Source organism: Microcebus murinus, chromosome 15, assembly GCF_040939455.1.
Source record: "Microcebus murinus isolate Inina chromosome 15, M.murinus_Inina_mat1.0, whole genome shotgun sequence".
Lineage (NCBI taxonomy): Eukaryota > Metazoa > Chordata > Mammalia > Primates > Cheirogaleidae > Microcebus > Microcebus murinus.
This window is the reverse complement of record NC_134118.1, coordinates 64749606-64767646: the sequence shown is the minus strand read 5'-3', so window position 1 is coordinate 64767646 and position 18041 is coordinate 64749606. Positions and strand designations below refer to the sequence as shown.

The window sequence follows — 18041 nt, the reverse complement described above, 5'->3', positions numbered from 1 at the left end:
AACTGTGTCCCCGACAAAGTCACAGGTTTAAGCCCTAACCCCCAGTGTGATGGTGTTTGGAGGTGTGGCCTTTGCGGGAATTAGGTTTAGATGAGGTCATGAGGATGGGGCCCTCACAATGGGGTTAGTGTCCTTGTAAGAAGACAGCAGAGAGCCTGCTCCCTGCCCCCACTGCCTGCCGCGTGAGCACTTGGCAAGAAGGCGGCCGTCTCATCTGCAAACCAGGAAGAGACTCTCGCCACAGCCTGACCACGCCGGCACCCCGATCTCCAACTTCCCAGCCCCCAGGACTGGCAGAAATAAAGGTCTGCTGTTAAGCCACCCAGTCCATGGCATTTTGTTATGGCAGCCCAAGCAGACTGAGACGGGATGACAAGGCAGGGACAGGATGACGGGGGAGTGAGTGATTGTAGAGAGAGATGGAGCAAGGTCGGGGTTAAAGTCAGGTGGGGCAGTTCAAACTGGACCCAAACTGATGAGAAGATTCACCCATTGGGTGGTCCCTGGTGACTGCTCTAAGGGAAGGGCAGCTGCGTTTTTTTTTTTTTCAATTGTGACCAAAAAAACCCCACATCACATGAAATTCACCATCTTAACCACGTCTAAGTTAAGCAGTGTTAAGTATATTCGCATTGGCACGCAGCCAATCCCTGGAACTTTTTCACTGCACAAATCTCAAACTCCATGTCCATTAAGCAACTCCCATTTCTCCCTCCCCCCCAGCCCCCGCAACCACCATTCTACTCTGTGTCTGTGAGCTTGGTTACTCTGGGGGCATCACATGCGTGGACTCAGACGGCGTCTGTCCTTCCGTGGCTGGCTTATGGCACTCAGCATATTGTCCTCCGGGCTCTCCCACGTTGGAGCTCACATTGGAATTTCCTCCCCCTTCGAGGCCGAGCAGTGCTCCGTTGCACACACCACATCTGGCGTATCCGCCCGTCCGTGTAGCGCTGCGGCAACATGGGCTGGGCCGGCTGTTCACGAAGGACACGTGTCAGGCATCGTAGCGGTGCTTAATCGCCCGTCTGCCCCCTCGGCCCAGCCAGCTCCTCCCGAAACGGCTGACGACTGACTTTTTCTCACGAGCTCCCCTGTCCTGGGCACCCAGCTCCCGACACCCCGATCCGAGCTGCCCTCGGCTTCCTCCCCCCACCCCCAGGCTCCTGGCTCCGTCTCATCTGCTTCGGGCCACAAAACCTGTGTCTGTCCCTTTCTCCCTCCACCTGGAAACTACCTGCCTCCCTCGGCTTGTTTCACCACCAAGCGCTTCTGCTGAATGTCACCAAGCACTGTCCTTTCCTCTCCCAAAGTTTTCTTCAAATTCTCCCCACTCCAAGCGTCTCTTTTAAATATTAATGTATGATAATGAGTGAGATGTGCATCATCTGCGGATGGTCACGCTGGAAACTCAGACTTGTGGGGGGAGGGGAGGAAAGGGCATTTTTTGAAACCTTAAAATTTGTACCCTCATAATATGCTGAAATAAAAAAAAAATTAATGTATGAGCAATTCCAGACTTGCTGGAATCTCCTCTGTTTCACACCCGGGGATAAACAGATCCCAACAGACAAAAAGACAACAATTGGTAAGGACCACGCCAAGCATTTTGGTGCTTTTTGTTCCCTTGTTCATCTGTCTGTACACCGATCACTCCCAGAAATCTCCCAAGGCATTGCTACTGCCATCGGGCACAAACGTGGAGGGTCTGTCCCCCGAGCACCGTCTATTCTAAAAATGTGTCTAATGATAAAAGTCAGCAAACAGGGCGTGTGCTCTTCCTCTCTGACCCCTTTGCATTTTTCTGAGTAGCTTCTCACTCAAATTGTTCTTGTAGCACCGGCTACGTTCTTTCTTAAGATTTTTTTTTAAAAAATTGATATTTATTCTTTAGAGCAGTTTGAGGTTTACAGAACGACTGAGTGGAAAGTATGAGACTTCCCATTTTCCCTTCTCGAACCCTCCCCCCAATAATGTCTCCTCTCAGTGACATCTCGGACTGGCTCCTGGGCCGGCTCCGTCTCAGCAGCTGGAGCGGACCTGTCCCCCAGCACATGCCCCAGCCCCAGGGCAGGCTCCCAGTGCAGGGCCAAGGACGTCAGGTCTGCCTGCGGGGCGGCTGCCCTGACCACAGCCAGCCCTGCCCTGGGACGGGACGGCCTCTGAGGGCTGCTCCCTGCGGCAGCTGCAGGGGCGTGACACACAGAGAAGGTTGCAGGCTGGTGTTCCCCGGAGGGCTTCGGCGTGGCCCCTGCCGTGTGACACCAGGCAGCAGTGAAGGGGGCATCACCCAGACCCTCGTTAGGAGGCACTCCGGGACTCCAAATGCCGCGGCGCCGAGCTTGCACTGAAAGAGCCTGGGATCTTCCCTGCAAACCTTGCTGCCGCTCCTCGGAGGGTGGAAACCTGCCAACCCGCGGCCGAGGGACACTAACAACTCACTTGGCCGGTGAACAATGTCACGGCCGTGTCCAAGAGAGGAGAGGCAGGCGGAGAGAGGTAACAGGCAGGAAGCCCACTCCCAGACAATGAGCCTCTTAAGCGTCCTGACGGAGCAGGAGTCTAAATTGAAACATCATCCCGCTGCAGTGGAGTGACTGCACTAACGCAAGCTGGCAAAACTTCAGACAGCAGGTGACGCGGCTGCCCGCGCCCCGAGGCTGCAGCTAACTTCCTAATTGGGCCAAAGCACCTCTGGTGTTCTGAAGCTCACTCGCACCCCACCAGTGGCTAAAACGACTAATCCTTTAATCAATTAAAATGCGTGTCCGAGGCAGCGTTCTGCTCCTCCCTGGAGGGGCCGCTGGGCTTCCCCCGGTGATCCGTGCCGGCTTGGAGGCCCAGGCCCAGGGCTGCAAACCCAGCGAGCTTGGAGCGCATGCCCGGGCCCCTCGCGTGCTGCTCGGCCTGGGCCCGCTGCGGGTGTGCTGGCCATTCACTTCGCTCCTGCCCACTCGCAGCGTTTAACCCTGGGAGGGCGCACGCCACTTTACCCCTCTTCTGTGCCCGCTTACCTTCACTCGGTGAGAATCTGCCACGCTGCTTCTAATCAAAGTGCTGTTGCTGTTTGGTAAAGAACCCTCAGTTTTTTGGGGGGAGGGGGCTGCCCCGTGCCTCCTCTTTCTCTGGATGTCCTGAGTGGGGACCGCCTTTCGGAACCCTCTCCTCCCTGCCCTGCCCCCTTTTAAAGATAGTCGTGGCTGCTTAATCAAAATGTGCCGGTGAGGACCGAAGTCCATAGCAGGCAGCGAAGGGCTGGATTCATTTATCTGTATATTGTTGCCACACACTTTTCTCCAGCCCGCGAGCATCCGCCCGCGTGTGTCCTGGGCGCGGTGCGGGCCGGCCCGCTCCTGGGGGCAAAGGGGAGGCGAGGAGAAGCGGCAGACCTGGAGGTTACTGTTTGTGGTATTTGGGGAACTAAATGAAAACCCCACTGGGCGCTCTCCCAGCCCCGGCCTCCTGGAAGCCAGAGCCGCTGGGGGCGAGGCTGGAACCCCTGCGTCTCCCTCCATTCGGCTCCTCTAGTAACAGCAGAGAGGCAGCCACGGTCACGAAACACGCAGAGAACATGCTCACAGTATAGAGTTCCTTCTAAGTAATATGTTTCTGATTCGTTTTATTAAGAAATTAAACAGTTGATCCATTTGAATTCTCGTGCATAGATACTAAATGTTGCTTATTATAAAAATGCTAATAAATCATTAGGTTTTTCTAAAAAAAAAAATTAGCCACCAAATGGCTAACAAATTAAATTTAAATCATTGAGTCTGATATTCCTAGAGAGGGATCACAGGGGGTGGTACATTGGAGAACCTGTTTTTATTTTGTTTGGTTTTAAACACAAAGAGCCCGAGTTGGCTGCTGGCGCGAGCATCCTTGGCCCCTTTCCAGACGGCGGCGAGCATCTGCGAGGCGGCTGACGGGGCGCGGGGTGGCCGTTTGGAGGGTGGCCGGGCTACCTGGGCTGCCGGGCCGAGTCCGTGACCTCGGCCTCATTAGTCCCGGCTCTAACCAGCCGAGCTAATCAGTGCCAACATGTGCTGCCCAGGCGTTGATTGCTCCGTTGCTCATTGCCTCAGCCGGGGCTGCCGCAGATAATTAAAAGCTCCACCACGAAGATGGCCAATCAGCCTCGGCTGGGCACAGAAAGAAAATCTATTGTCCCCTCTCAACAAAAAGGATGCAAGAAACAGGAAGCTCTTGGCATGGGGACACAGTTTTAATCAGAACCCAGAGCCCACAGTTCCAGCAGTCCGCCCGGGCTGCTGAAGGACTGTGGCGGAACATTTCATCCTCTTGAAATATGCTGCTGTGACTTGACTCAATTCGCCGTCTCCTATTAACATTTTAACACAGGGGCCTTAAATAAGGAGAGAGTCTGTGATATTCTAATTTGTAAAACCATAACAAACTGTTTCATTTGTTCAGCTGCAGCAAACCAAGATAGCCTGGTATATATCAGCAGTTGGTCTATTTTTTTTCTTCTCTTAAAGCAATGATATTAATCATACCTTGCATATTCACTATATTATAGGAGATCATTTTACAGGTGAAAAGGAAATGAGCAACTCTTTAAAAAAATCCAATTCTTTTACCATTAGGCAATGTCATCCAGGCCAAGAAATGCATAAATAGAAGGAGGCAAAGTCAACAGTGAACAGACAGTTTCCAAAGTGCTGGAACCACACTGACATCTAAGGCCACTGGCATCTCAAAGCATGGTCCTGCAGACTCTTTCGAGGGGTCTGCATTGACAAAACTCTTTCCATTAGAATACTAAGATGTTTCTCTGCCTTTTTCACTGTGTCAATTGACATTCTCATTGATGCAAAAAAAGTAATGGTGAGTAAAAGTGAGGAAGAATGAAGCCAGACAGGAATCAGAGGTGGTATCGCCAACACACACGCCCAGGGGAGACAACAAAGAATGAAAAGTAAAAAGATGTTTCACATAAGAGTGTTCTTAATGATGCCTGAAAAAAAGTATTACTTGTACCAAACCTTGACCATTGACCATCTTTTTAACATTCCCTGGAATGAGATAGGAAGTATGTGCAAACCATTGTTGCCACATACCAGTGTACAATGGTTGTCTGCAGGAAAAGCACTGCACAATTGTTTTTGTTGCAAGCTAAACTAGCCTCTTTGTTCAGGGATGGCCATTTTTATTCCTCAGAGACAGGGTCTTGCTCTGTCACCCAGACTGGAGTGCAGTGGCCCGATTGTAGCTAACTGTAACCTTGAACTCTTGGACTCAAGCGAGCCTCAGCCTCCCAAAGTGCTGGGATTACAGGTGTGAGCCAGTGTGCCCAACCTGCCATTTTCACTTGAAAGAAAGACTGCCAAACTATGGACACTCAGATGTGGGTATATGACAGACATTTTCTGGAAAATGAACAAATTAAGCGTATCACATCAAGGAAAGTGAACTCATAGGCTTACTTTGTTTAAGTGACACAACCCAAGCTTTCAGGATAAAATTGAAATTTTGGAAAATCTGTTATCTGTCACTGTGAACTTGACAGCTTCCCAATACTTATAAACATTTTTCTGATGAGATCAGTAGTGATATTTACAAAAGTGATTTTTGGATATTGTCTAATGAAATGTGTCAACATTTGGAAAAACTGTGTAACTCAGTAAACCAGTAGATTCTAAATGATCAGCACTTGTTATGATATTAGGCTTAGGCAAAACAATTCAAAATGCAAGACAGATCAACAGATTTTAAAGTAATATAATATGAAATGTTCATTGATATGGTTTCATATTTTACATTGCAACTAATCTTTAAGAAACTTTCACTTATCAAGTTGTAGTGTGGTATCAAAAAATATCCACATTTTTCTGAAAATGCTATCGAAACACACCTCCCTTTTCCAACTACATATCTGTTTGGCTGGATTTTCTAAACACACTAGAGCCAAAACAACTTATATCAACAGACAGAAAATGCACAGAAATGAGAATCCAGCTGTTTTCTATTAAGCCAGGCATTAAAAACAGTTGCTATTCTTTTTACCAAATATTTTTTGTTCTGGAAAATAATTATTTTTCATAAAAGGATGTTATTTATATTAACATGGGAAGAGTTTATTATTATTTTAAATGAATTAATTTTTTTTTAATTTCTCAGTTTTAATTTCTAATGTGGTAAAAATCAATACATATAAACCCACAAAAAAAAAAAGCTCCTTTGGGGTCCTCAGTAATTTTTAAGAAGATAAGGGGAGCTGAGACAAAAATGTTTGAAAACTGCTGATTCTACAGAATCTTAGCATAAGGAAGCAGGAGACAGAGGCTCTCTTAAGAAGCAGTGCCACTGTCATGGGTCCAGATTAAAGGGGCTAACAAGACAGAACAACAACAAAAAAGCACTAAACCCTAGACTTCGCCCTGTACTGAAAATGCTATGAAGAAAATTATTTGGTCAATTGACAAAATTGGATTATGAATGGCATAAAGTATTCTAACAATGTTAAACTTACTAACATCAATAACTGTACTTACATATGAAAATATCCCCATCTTAGGAAATAAACACTGAGTATTTAGAGGCCAAAAGCCATGATGTAACTTACTCTCAAGTGAAGAGTGTGTGTGTGTGTATTACTCTTTGAGAGTTCTGACCAACTAAGAAACTAAGATTTTTTTGCACAAGAGTTTGAAAGTCAATGCAAAGATGACAAAATTCCTATGAAGCAAGTATCATTTTTCAATTCAAGAAATACTTTAACACTGACGATGTGAAGACCCAGTGAATAGAAATTATATAATTAGACTATTATATAATTTCCCAAGCAAGGGGTGTGTTGTGGCCAATAGCATTAGTAACAGCAGTTACTAACCTCCATCTCCCTTGCAGCCTCTGCTATAGATCTTGGAATGCCAAGTACCCTGCCAGCCTCCCTTGCAGCTAGGAGTGGCTATGTGATTCAATTGTGGCCAAAGAGACAGAAGAGAATAAATATTCTCTTGCTGGGGCTTCTAGGTGAGTTTCTGCTTTCCTGATCAAAGGGACAGGCAAGAGGGGAGAAGTCTTATCCCCACCCCACCTCCCATCTCCTCTGGCATTTAACATGAATGAGACACCTAGAGCTTGACAAAACAAGCTTGAAGGCATAAAGCAAAAGACAGCCAAGTGAAAATAAAGAAAAAAGCCTAAGTCTTTGCAGACATCACTGAGCAGCTGAACCACCTCCAGGAAATGCTCACTGCTGTATTTATTATTATGTGAGAAAAAATATGCTTTTTAGCCACTGAGAGTCAGGTGTCTGTTATTTATAGCTGCAGGTATTACTGATGCCTCCTTATTCAGGACAGGGGGAAAAGCCCGCATACAAAAGCACAAAGCCACACCCCCAGACAACCTGTGCAGAGGAAGCAACTCCAAAATGCCCACTTGAACCCTGGACCAAATGGCATGTTTCCATTTTTTAACAATACCACAATGTAACAATTTTCATGAACAAAAACTAAAATAAAGAACGACGGCAGCATTCTACAGTGATTTAAGATCTAAAAAGGTCAAGGTTTCTTTTAATCAGATGGGTTTCAGTGGAAACACCATCTCTGGGTGTTCTGCCAAGAGCGTACATTATTGCCGAATCCCTAATTCAAAACCATATATAAGAATGCTTTAACTGAAATGCATAAGTTAAAAATAAGATATTTAAATAGTAATCTCCCTTCTCTCTCAAAGATAAATGTGCCTATTAACCCTGGGGGGTAACAGGAAGATTTCTTTCTCTTACATTTTTATATGACTTTTTTTTTTTTCAAGCCATTCACAAGGAAATCAGCATGGGAAAAATAATTTAGGAAGTTGGCTCCTGATCGGCTCCTTCACTGAATTAAAGTGCAATCAGGCTCATAACTTTTAAGCAGAAACATTACAAATGTGTACTAAAGCCCTTCGCGTAAGGTGCCGTGCAACATGGGAGGAGGACAGGTGCTTGGGGACAAGGACTCACGAGGCAGCGCAGACGCTGCTGTGGAGTTTACAGCCTGGGTAGAGCGGGAAGACATCAGTGTGCAAAGTTAAATGAAATGTTTCAGTAACAGTTCTAGACAGTGGAAGAGACGTCATAAAACAGGGCACGATTCACTGCCAGAAAGACTGTTGCTGACAATAACCATTGCGGGATTTCAAAGAAAAAAAGTCACTCCGAGCAGAGGAAGGGCTGGGCCTGGGAGAGTTCACCAAGAAGGCAGGGGCGCAGCTCCAGCTTAGGAGAAAGGAGGGAGGCTGCTGGCCGGGGGTGGGGGGGGTGGGGGGGCGGGGCCGGGCTCGAGAGGAGCATCACCCACTCAGGGGAGCAAGGGCGGCCAAAGGTGGGGGTGGCCCAGTGTCCGTCGGAGGAGGCATAGCGACAGAATGTGGTACGAGCACATGATGGGATGGCCTTTAGCCTTCAGAGGGAAGGAGATGCTGACACATGCCTTAAGGATGCACCTTAAAGACGTTACACCAAGTGAACGAGCCAGTCACAAGGAGAAAATTCTATATGATTCTACTTATCTGGGATACTTAGAGCACTCAAATTCATGCAGAGAGTAGAACAGCGGTGGCAGGTGCTGGGGAGGTGGCGAGACGGAGTTAGTGTTGAATGGGTATGGAGGTTTTGGGGGGTAATATTTCGATGAGGCCCCATTCTGTCACCCAGGCTGGAGTGCAGTGGCATGATCACACGTCACTGCAGCCTCCAACTCCTGGGCTCCAGCGATCCTCCCGCCTCAGCCTCCCAGAGTGCTAGGATTACTGGCATGTGCCACCACACCTGGCCTTAACTAACATTTCTAATATCTGGCTATCTGTGTCTATTCTAACCCTAACCTAGAAGCCATCAGAGACCCCAAAACATGGTAGGCAATCAGTAACTATTTGGAGATTCACATACTCTTATGATGAAATGGCTTTAGACTCCTCTAACAGCTCTGGAAAAAAAAAAAAAAAAAAAAAAAAGGCTGGTTATAGGGATCTCCAAAATTCTCGGGTGCCCTCAGTCTAAATGTGAGCTGGGCCCAGGTGACTGTGCTGCACTCCTGCAGCTAGTATGCAGCAACGCTCCTCAACACAGCTGCCGGGCAAGAGGTGAGTTTGCAAACCACTGTCCCCTTGAGCCCTGGTCCTTCCACTGAGCCTAAGGCAGGCCTCCTGGCTAATGACTTGGGGAAACTACCATTTTTAGGGTGGCTTTACTTTAACAACAACAAAAAAGTGACCCATAAATATTGAAACTTCTTGTCAGTGTCACCAAAAGAAAACTGCCTTCTTGCAACAATCCGTTCCTCAACATAAATATTTTTAATCCTCAGGTAGACATGGATATTGGAAAACTTATACCTGGCCCACAAGAACTTTAGATCACTGAGCATACAAGCCTACGTTTTTATCCATGAGCTCTTCTCAGTTTTTATGCTTGTTCTCTTATTTTGCTTCATTTTTAATTTAGGAAACGATGGCTAATATGATTAGATCACTTTTGTTACTGAGTCTTGTTGGACCTGAGAAGTCCTTAATGACAGAATGCTAAAAAAGAAAACAGGAAGAAAACCATAAAATGCCTCAAGAAAATGGAATTCCTATCATTTCACTCACAAATTCTGCCTTTTAAATGTAGCCCTTCTACCAAAGGTTCAGTGAAAGATGGTTTCCTTATTGTCGTTTATTAGCCATGACAGGCAGCAACGCTTTTCTCAGATACAGTCTCCCTTCGCCACAATTATCTAGTCATGCCCGCCAGGCAAAACGCCGCGCAAACTCCTTCCTTCTGGAATGCTTCTCCCAAAGGCAATGGTTCAAAGCAAACCTCTACTAACTGGAACACTGGCATCTGCAGAATTCTCTGGACAGGATAACGCTGCTACTCTTGCCATGATGCCAGAAACTAAGACACAGTTACTTACACTGCAGTCGCCAGGAAGTCAGGGCCAGCGACAGCACTCGCCGGTGGAAGCCTCACCCACGCCGGCGATGGCGTCACCCCACAAGCCACCCAGCCACAGACCGTCAAGACCTGTCCTTCCCTCCTGGCATGGAACTTCCCCGTCAACCTCCTCCCAAAGAGGAAAAAGGAGGGAAAAATTTTTTTCACTAAAACTCAATGTAACAACCAGACAAAATATAAGATAGTATCAAAATTTTAAAAATTAGATGTTCTACTGGCTTATTAGCCCCTAGACATATTTATGAATGAGATGTGAAAAAAATTCCATGCTCCTTGTTAAAGGGGCTCACAACTCATGACTCGCAGCAACATAAAAATCTTTTGTTTTCTATCTTTAAGTCTCTTTCCTGACTTCTTTCTTCCACACACCTTCTGGGGAAAGAAAACCCCAGAGGGTAAGGGGTTTGGAGGAGAAAAGAGAAAGAAATCAAGGAGAGAAGAGAAGAGAGACTTTGGAGAATGGTGGCGCACACCTGTAGTCCCTGCTACTTGTGAGGCCGAGGCAGGAGGATCACTTGAGCCCAGGAGTTCGAATCCAGCCTAGGCAACATGGCGAGACACTGTCTCTAAAAAGGAACGAAGGAAGACAGCACAATGAGAGGTCGGCGGAGGACAGAACTCGGGACTGAAACCTTCCGGGAGGGAGGAGGCGCGGGACCCACCAGATGGCCCCCCGACACCAGACGCAGGGCACACAGAGAGAGATAAGAGCCTTCCTTAACGTCTTCACTCTGGCCCGTGAAGAAGCACCACCCCTCGGCCCTGGGGCAAGCACGCAGCTGTAGCACCAAAGGACACAAGAGTTAAGCATATAATTATAACAACATAAAAATGAACATGCTTCAGTGGGGTAGATTTTCATAAGATTTTAATATTAGGAAGGAGCCAAATTACAAAATGCCCTAGAATGTGGAGTACAGAACCTTGGAGACAAAATAAAAAATCATGAAAATATAAGAGCACTTTAAAAGGTAATAATCTTTCTCAACACAGGTACTGAGCGTGTTTAATAACAATCAGACAAGATTAAAGACAAAGGGCCGGGCTACACAATCTGACTACGGCGACTGAGGCGACACTATCCGCGTGGCTGACAGCACGGCACCAGGAGCACACACACGGGCACCAGGAGCGCACACACGGGCACCAGGAGCGCACACACGGGCACCAGGAGCGCACACACGGGCACCAGGAGCGCACACACGGGCACCAGGAGCGCACACACGGCACCAGGAGCGCACACACGGGCACCAGGAGCACACACGGGCACCAGGAGCGCACACACGGGCACCAGGAGCGCACACACGGGCACCAGGAGCACACACGGGCACCAGGAGCGCACACACGGGCACCAGGAGCACACACACGGGCACCAGGAGCGCACACACGGGCACCAGGAGCGCACACACGGGCACCAGGAGCGCACACACGGCACCAGGAGCGCACACACGGGCACCAGGAGCACACACGGGCACCAGGAGCGCACACACGGGCACCAGGAGCGCACACACGGGCACCAGGAGCGCACACACGGCACCAGGAGCGCACACACGGGCACCAGGAGCACACACGGGCACCAGGAGCGCACACACGGGCACCAGGAGCGCACACACGGGCACCAGGAGCACACACGGGCACCAGGAGCGCACACACGGGCACCAGGAGCACACACACGGGCACCAGGAGCGCACACACGGGCACCAGGAGCGCACACACGGCACCAGGAGCGCACACACGGGCACCAGGAGCGCACACACGGGCACCAGGAGCACACACGGGCACCAGGAGCGCACACACGGGCACCAGGAGCGCACACACGGGCACCAGGAGCGCACACACGGGCACCAGGAGCGCACACACGGGCACCAGGAGCGCACACACGGGCACCAGGAGCACACACGGGCACCAGGAGCACACAGGGGAACCAGGAGCGCACACGGGCACGAGGAGCACACATGAGCTCCAGTCACCAACAGCTCCACAATGAACCGCCTCCAGGTGGGCGAATTTCCCACAATTCACTTACAGGGCTGGAATTAATTTATTCTTGGTTGCAGAGCTGCCTTGGAAATGAACCGTGCTGGCATTCAGAGGAAAGGCGACAAGGTCCACGTGACGGATCCCTCCCTCCACACAGCCCCCGCTGCCACCACAGTGGAGCGTGGTCTTGGGGGCACCGAGGGAGACAGGCTGTCTGCTCTGGGAACAACTCATTATTCAGATCAACGTACTATTTCCATGTGACCAACAAACCAAAAGTACGCCGAAACAGCAGGGGTCCCCATCCCCAGAGGACTAATGTGCCACCACCCTGTGTACAGCAGGACAGCAGGGACGGAGGAAATGGCCCTGGCTCCGTGATGCTCATCACCTGTCATTACGGATGTGCCACACTGTCTCGGTGTTCAGGGTGGGCAGGTGGGGGCTTCTCTCGACTCTCTGCAGCAAAGACATTAATACTGTCACTGAGTCCTAATTTTTTTCCAAGGGCACTACATGTCACGCTTCACTTGGGCCAGATGTTCAGATCAGTGTGTCTGCTCATCCCCGCTAAGAACACAACAACAATTCTTTACGTGTCCTTCCAGCACAGGCAGCAGCGAGGAGGGGCTGCCGGGATACGGCGGATGACAGGCAGCCGGGGCCCCTCTGCAGTGCCACCAGCGTCCCGCACGCCGGGACACGGGGGGCAGGCACCCTTGCTCTAGGCCACCGACGGGCTCCCTTATTTTAAACCCTAAATCAATAGTTCAAACAGATGTGGATTCCATGTGACAGGGGAGACAGTAAGGAAGATTTGAGGCTTTATATTCTTTAGATGTCTACTGTTGCTGCACTGGCTATTAAAAAGTTATGTGTAACTTCAAGATGAAAGGCATTAGCAGCTTCTTAGAAGAGGATAATCCCAATCTTCTGGAGGTTTAATGAGATGTAACTCACTGAAGCTTCTGGCTTGCTCTGCTGTTAATTGAATCAAAGTCAATGACAATCTTGCTGCACTTTGGTGTGAATTTCCTAAATATAAAAAACAAAAAATATAGAAAGGTATTATCTGGTGAGTAGTTGAAGCAATTTGTTTACTTTGGCTTAACTTATGTTTTCTATGTGGAGAGATAAATGTCCCGGGATTTGCTTGATATTTTATCTCTATGGAAGCCAATTATGGCGCACCACACCGGGAGAGACACAGAGCAGAAGAGACGAGACAAAAAGAGATGCATGGGGCGGCGCGGTTTGTATGTTCTTCAGCTATCTGAGTTTCACGAATTATCGGGGAGTCAAAGGATTTCTAACAAGTTAGCTGCACAACATGATACCGATTACTAGGTTTCCCATCAGATTTATCTCATTTTCTAGGAAATTTCTGCAGCCAACTTAGAGTTACTCTAATGTAAAAAACAGTAAATTTTCTTTTGCCTCTTATACATAGCAAAAAACAACCTGCTTTAATGAGGAGTAATTGTTAAAATTATGTTCTAAGAATGCAAACGTAAAATAAACCAACTATTTTTTGTTTTTTACTTATTAACTTTTTTTTCTTTCCTGTTTTTTTTAGAGACAGGGTCTTACTGTCACCCAGGCTAGAATGCAATGGAGTCATCATAGCTCATGGGAGCTTCAAAACTTCTGGACTAAAGCCATCCTCCTGCCTCAGCCTCTGGAGCAGCTGGGACTACAGGTGCACACCATCATGCCTGGCTGACCGGCTAATTTAAAAAAAATTTTTGTAGAGACAGGGTCTTGCTATGTTGCCAAGGCTGGTCTCAAAACTCCTGGGCTCAAGCAATCCTCCTGCCTGAGCCTCCCAAAGTGCTGGGATTATAGGCATTGAGACACTGAGCCTGGCCCTCATTAACATCTTACTCATGACCTCTACAACAATTATAAAGAAAATATTTGGGGACTAAATATATATATATATATATATATTTTTTTTTTTTTAAGAATCAGTAAACAAGAGAGTATGTAAATAAGCTGGATTTAAAGTTTCATAAGGGACAACAGTGGCGTCCAGGAGATGGTTCTGCATAACCTGTCTCCCTAATGATTAGCACAGGGGCCAGCCGTGCCACCTGCCGTGACAGTCCCGCTATTGGTCACCACTGATGCCATAAAGCTTTGTAAACCTGCACTGGTCCCAAAGGAATTTTCCACCATGAATCAAAGATGGTTGAACTTACTTGCAAGTAAAACATACCTCACAATCTTTGCTTAGCAAACATAATCATAAAAATCCAAAAGACTTCAAATCTCAATATGTTGCTGTAAAAAGAATATTCAACCTGGCAGGTTACTTTCAGGTTAAATTTTCTACGCCAGAGTTGTTACATTTGCAAAGTTTACAAAGGTTTGGTGTTACTATTATGAAACAAGTGAATTTTTAAATTTCTCGCTACTTGAATAATTAGTCTAAGCCCTGAAAAGTGACTAAGTACGATCATTAAACAAATTGTTTTCAGATACTCCTGTCATTGCTCTTAAAAATATCCCCCTTAAAATGATTTTTAGACTCTACGCTCCTACCTTCCCAAAGACACTTCCAAGTGCGGAAGTCAGGCACCAGAGGAGAAACTAAACATCAGACAAGGTCGAATAAGTCTCTTAGTCAGCACATCACACCACCCCTCCCCAAGCTCTCCCTACTCACCTGAACGTGACCCCAGCCATATTAAACAGCAGCCTCGCGGCTTTTGTCTCATCACTATCATGGTATTTATCCGACATGAAAATAACTTCTTTAATACCTTAAAAGGTAACAAGGGAAGTCTCCTTAGTACATGCACATACAGACACTGCAAAGACATGCAGAAGCAGACGGAGCCCTCATATCGTCTTTGATTAATGACCTTTTCCAAGCGTGCCTGCAGACAATGTCCAGTCACTGAAATATACATATCTGCCACTTCCTAACACAGGAGAGGGTGGATTATAGTTAACCTCCCCTCTGGTCTTTATGGATCTTTAACAAATGCAAAAGGAAAGCAAGTAGTCGGGCTTTGATCCAATTAACAAATTTTCTTTGCTACAGGTAATCAAATACTCTTTATTCAGGAGGCAACTTCTCTTAACTCAAGAAGCTAACAGGGAGTGGAGGGTGTCTGCAAACCAAGAGGCAAGTACCCTGTGCGACCAAGAGCAGCTACGGAGAGCAGGTCTGTTTTCCTCGCCTGATCTTACCAGGCAGAGCTAACTTGGGAGCCAGGAGTCTCAGGGCCCTGCACTGAAGGCTGCTCCACCGGCCTCAGAGGGGACAGGGAGGCTGGCCGTGCGGAGCACACACTGTTCTTCCCACTCGAGGCCCACACCCTCTGCTCCACACCCGAGGCCGAGGCGGCAATGACGGGGAGGGAGCCCACACTCTCCCCTGACTCCGGCTTTTGGTTCAGTACCAGCAGACCTCTTCTGCTCTGAGATCCAGGGGCTCGTGATAAACAGCCCCTTTAAACCACACATCTGGCTGAACATGCTAAGTCTTTAAATCTCAAGCCGAGAGTTTTATGGAGATAAACTGTAGCTGAATCCTAGATGTGACAGTTTGAAAAAGGTGAAATATTCAGAATACAATGGTGTAGATTTATGGTAACTGTAATATAAGAAAAACTTAAAGCAGTACACCATTTGAGTCGTATGACATTTATATGCAAAGATGTGTTTAGGTCCTCAAATATCTACCATGTATTAGATACAAATTAAAATTTCATATACAGACTCCCAGCTGACCTTGTTTCTGACAGAAGTTCGTTTCTCTCCCTCCCCCCTAATCTATGCACAATATGTCAAAGAACAGTAAATTGACAGTAATTATATGCAATGCCTGTGTTGTTTTTTGGCAGCTTGCAGTTTAAGAAGTTGCAAAGTAAATTAAAAACATGCTAAGAATCACAGAGGATGCAATTAGTCTTAAAATACCTGGCACCATTCAAAAACAAAACACGGGAAATATCTTGCAAAGTTGATAGTGCAATTAATTTAGATCTAAACAATAGCAATGTAAGATCAAACACATCTGCGAAAAGCTACTGAAGAGCAGGCAGCACCGCAAACGTGAAACATGCAAAGGCCGGTTCCTACCTGCCTGGATGATGAGCTTAGCACACTCGTTACACGGGAACAAGGCGACATACATACTACAGCCTTTCACGTCGGCCGAATTTTTGTTCATGATGGCATTTAGCTCGGCGTGGCACACTGAGGGTTTAAAAGAGAAAGAAGGGAAAACTCAGGCTGCAGCTCATGAAGAATTTACTACGTGTTAAAGCATTTCATTCCCCCTCTCTGAAATAACATATAACAGACTTAATAAAAAAAAAAAATTGATTAGAAACAGCAAGAACTGAAACTACCAAAGGAGACCCACGTGGCCTGCCCGGGCTGGCGATTAGCCGCCACGCCGCCGGCGCAGCAGCCCCGGCCGTGAGCACCTGGAGCAGCCAGAGGGGCCGAGGTCAAGTGCTTTCACCCACCCGGCACCAGCCATAGCTCAGCGCTCCACAAGACCCTGGGGTGTTGAATTGCCCACATAAAATGGCTCATTTGTGTGTTGATATGCACACACAGGGACATTCACTGGGGCTGTTAAGAGGGCAGGGAGCAATTTTAAGAGCAGGAGAATCAAGAAGTGAAGCAGCTGAGCATTTCCATCCAGAGGGATCCGCTTCACATCATCGTTCTGGGCCCACAAACACACAAGAAAGAACGCCAGTGATGGCCAGCAATCTGTCCTGGGTAAGAAAAACATTCATCCACTCAATGGCGAGGAGGAGTCAAATTTTTGATATATGGGCCCATTCTACCAGCGATCCCCAAACCATGATCCAGGGTCATCTCCTGACTTGCCTGAGTTCACAGTCAAAGGGAGCACCTGCCTCCCTCTCCCGAACCTGTCAAAGCTGACCCATCTCCCAGGCCCCTTGGGTAGATGTTCCTGCCCCCAATTCCACAGGCGGGATTCATTCCTCCTCCAGTGCTCACAGGTTTGGGTTTGAACCCCTCACTCTGCTCTGTGGGGTTTCCGTATGGCCATCTTGTATCGTTACTGAATTTTCCGGGTGTGTTATCGAAATCTGTATCCTACACTCCTATGGCAATGACTCAAACTTGTCTGGACATTGGAATACCCTGTTGCAGCTTCCAAAATATTAATACTGATTATCTGTGCCCTGTGCCTAGAAAGTGGGATGGTCTGGGGTATGGCCTAGGACTGGGAATGTTTAAGAGATTCCCCAGGTGATTCTAACATGCACACGAGTTCAGGAAGCACCACCCCTGGGCTCTTCTGGTATCCCCACATGCCACGCACACGCTATGCGCACAAGTGCTGAAATAAATGCTTGCTGAACAATTGAACGAATGACTATGTGACCGTGGTCCACATCATACAAAACACCTAGAATACAAATATGATCTTCAAGGGTCTCCCCTCCGCTTTCCAACCCTCCAACCTTCTGCAGTTAACACCTTCTTCCAGGAGTTCTGAGGCCTTAAATAAACAGTGGCCTAAAGTCATGGCTCTCGTACATTTCAGACTGGACACGCTGGTTTAGTCGATGCAAATTTATTGAGCACCCACCCTGGGTCAGACGGATGAAGACGCTGGCCTGCCTTCCTCGGCCAGCCTCCCATTTGGGGGTGGAAATGCAACCATGCGTGCAGACCTGCACGAGGTCTGCCATTTCGCAGGCAGAACGCCGACTAGACGCTCTCTCAGGAAATGTTAGTAACTACTCAATTTCAGTCTACGAATACCATGTTTTAGGAGGTCTTAGTCCTGTGTAAAAATGAGCAGTCTCTTCTGGCACTGCAGGAAAACCTAAAGAGACAAATGAGCTGTGCTTACTCAGATCACAGCCCGTCAGAGGATACTCCTCGCTGGCCACGGAGGGACCTTAGCCGCACCCCTGAGACGAACAGGTCTAATACGCTGTGAAGGCACAGAAGACGGCAGAGAAGAGAAGGGGGCAAGGGCGCCCGGCCATGTCATGTGGGCACTGGCCTTGGAGAAGCTCCCTGGCCCCTTCTCCCCTGGTGACCAAGATGTTCAGAAGCTGGGATTACAGCTGCTCAGGGTGAAAAACAATTAGATGCAATT

General features: G+C 47.8%; 1 protein-coding gene across 5 annotated transcripts in view; it reads right to left on the bottom strand.

Annotated features, from left to right (window-relative positions):
• DCTD (dCMP deaminase) overlaps positions 1–18041 on the bottom strand; it is a 62166-nt gene that overhangs the window by 24277 nt on the left and 19848 nt on the right. For 3 of the 5 annotated variants that reach the window (XM_020280272.2, XM_076010698.1, XM_076010699.1), the window contains 2 exons: positions 16025–16141; positions 14601–14697 (listed from right to left, as the gene is read on the bottom strand). In XM_020280272.2, coding sequence (XP_020135861.1) covers positions 14601–14697; positions 16025–16141 — 214 coding nt within the window. Of the gene's footprint in view, positions 1–10803; positions 12968–14600; positions 14698–16024; positions 16142–18041 lie in introns of those variants that run through there. The other 2 variants (XM_012743715.2, XM_076010700.1) reach the window with 1 other exon arrangement.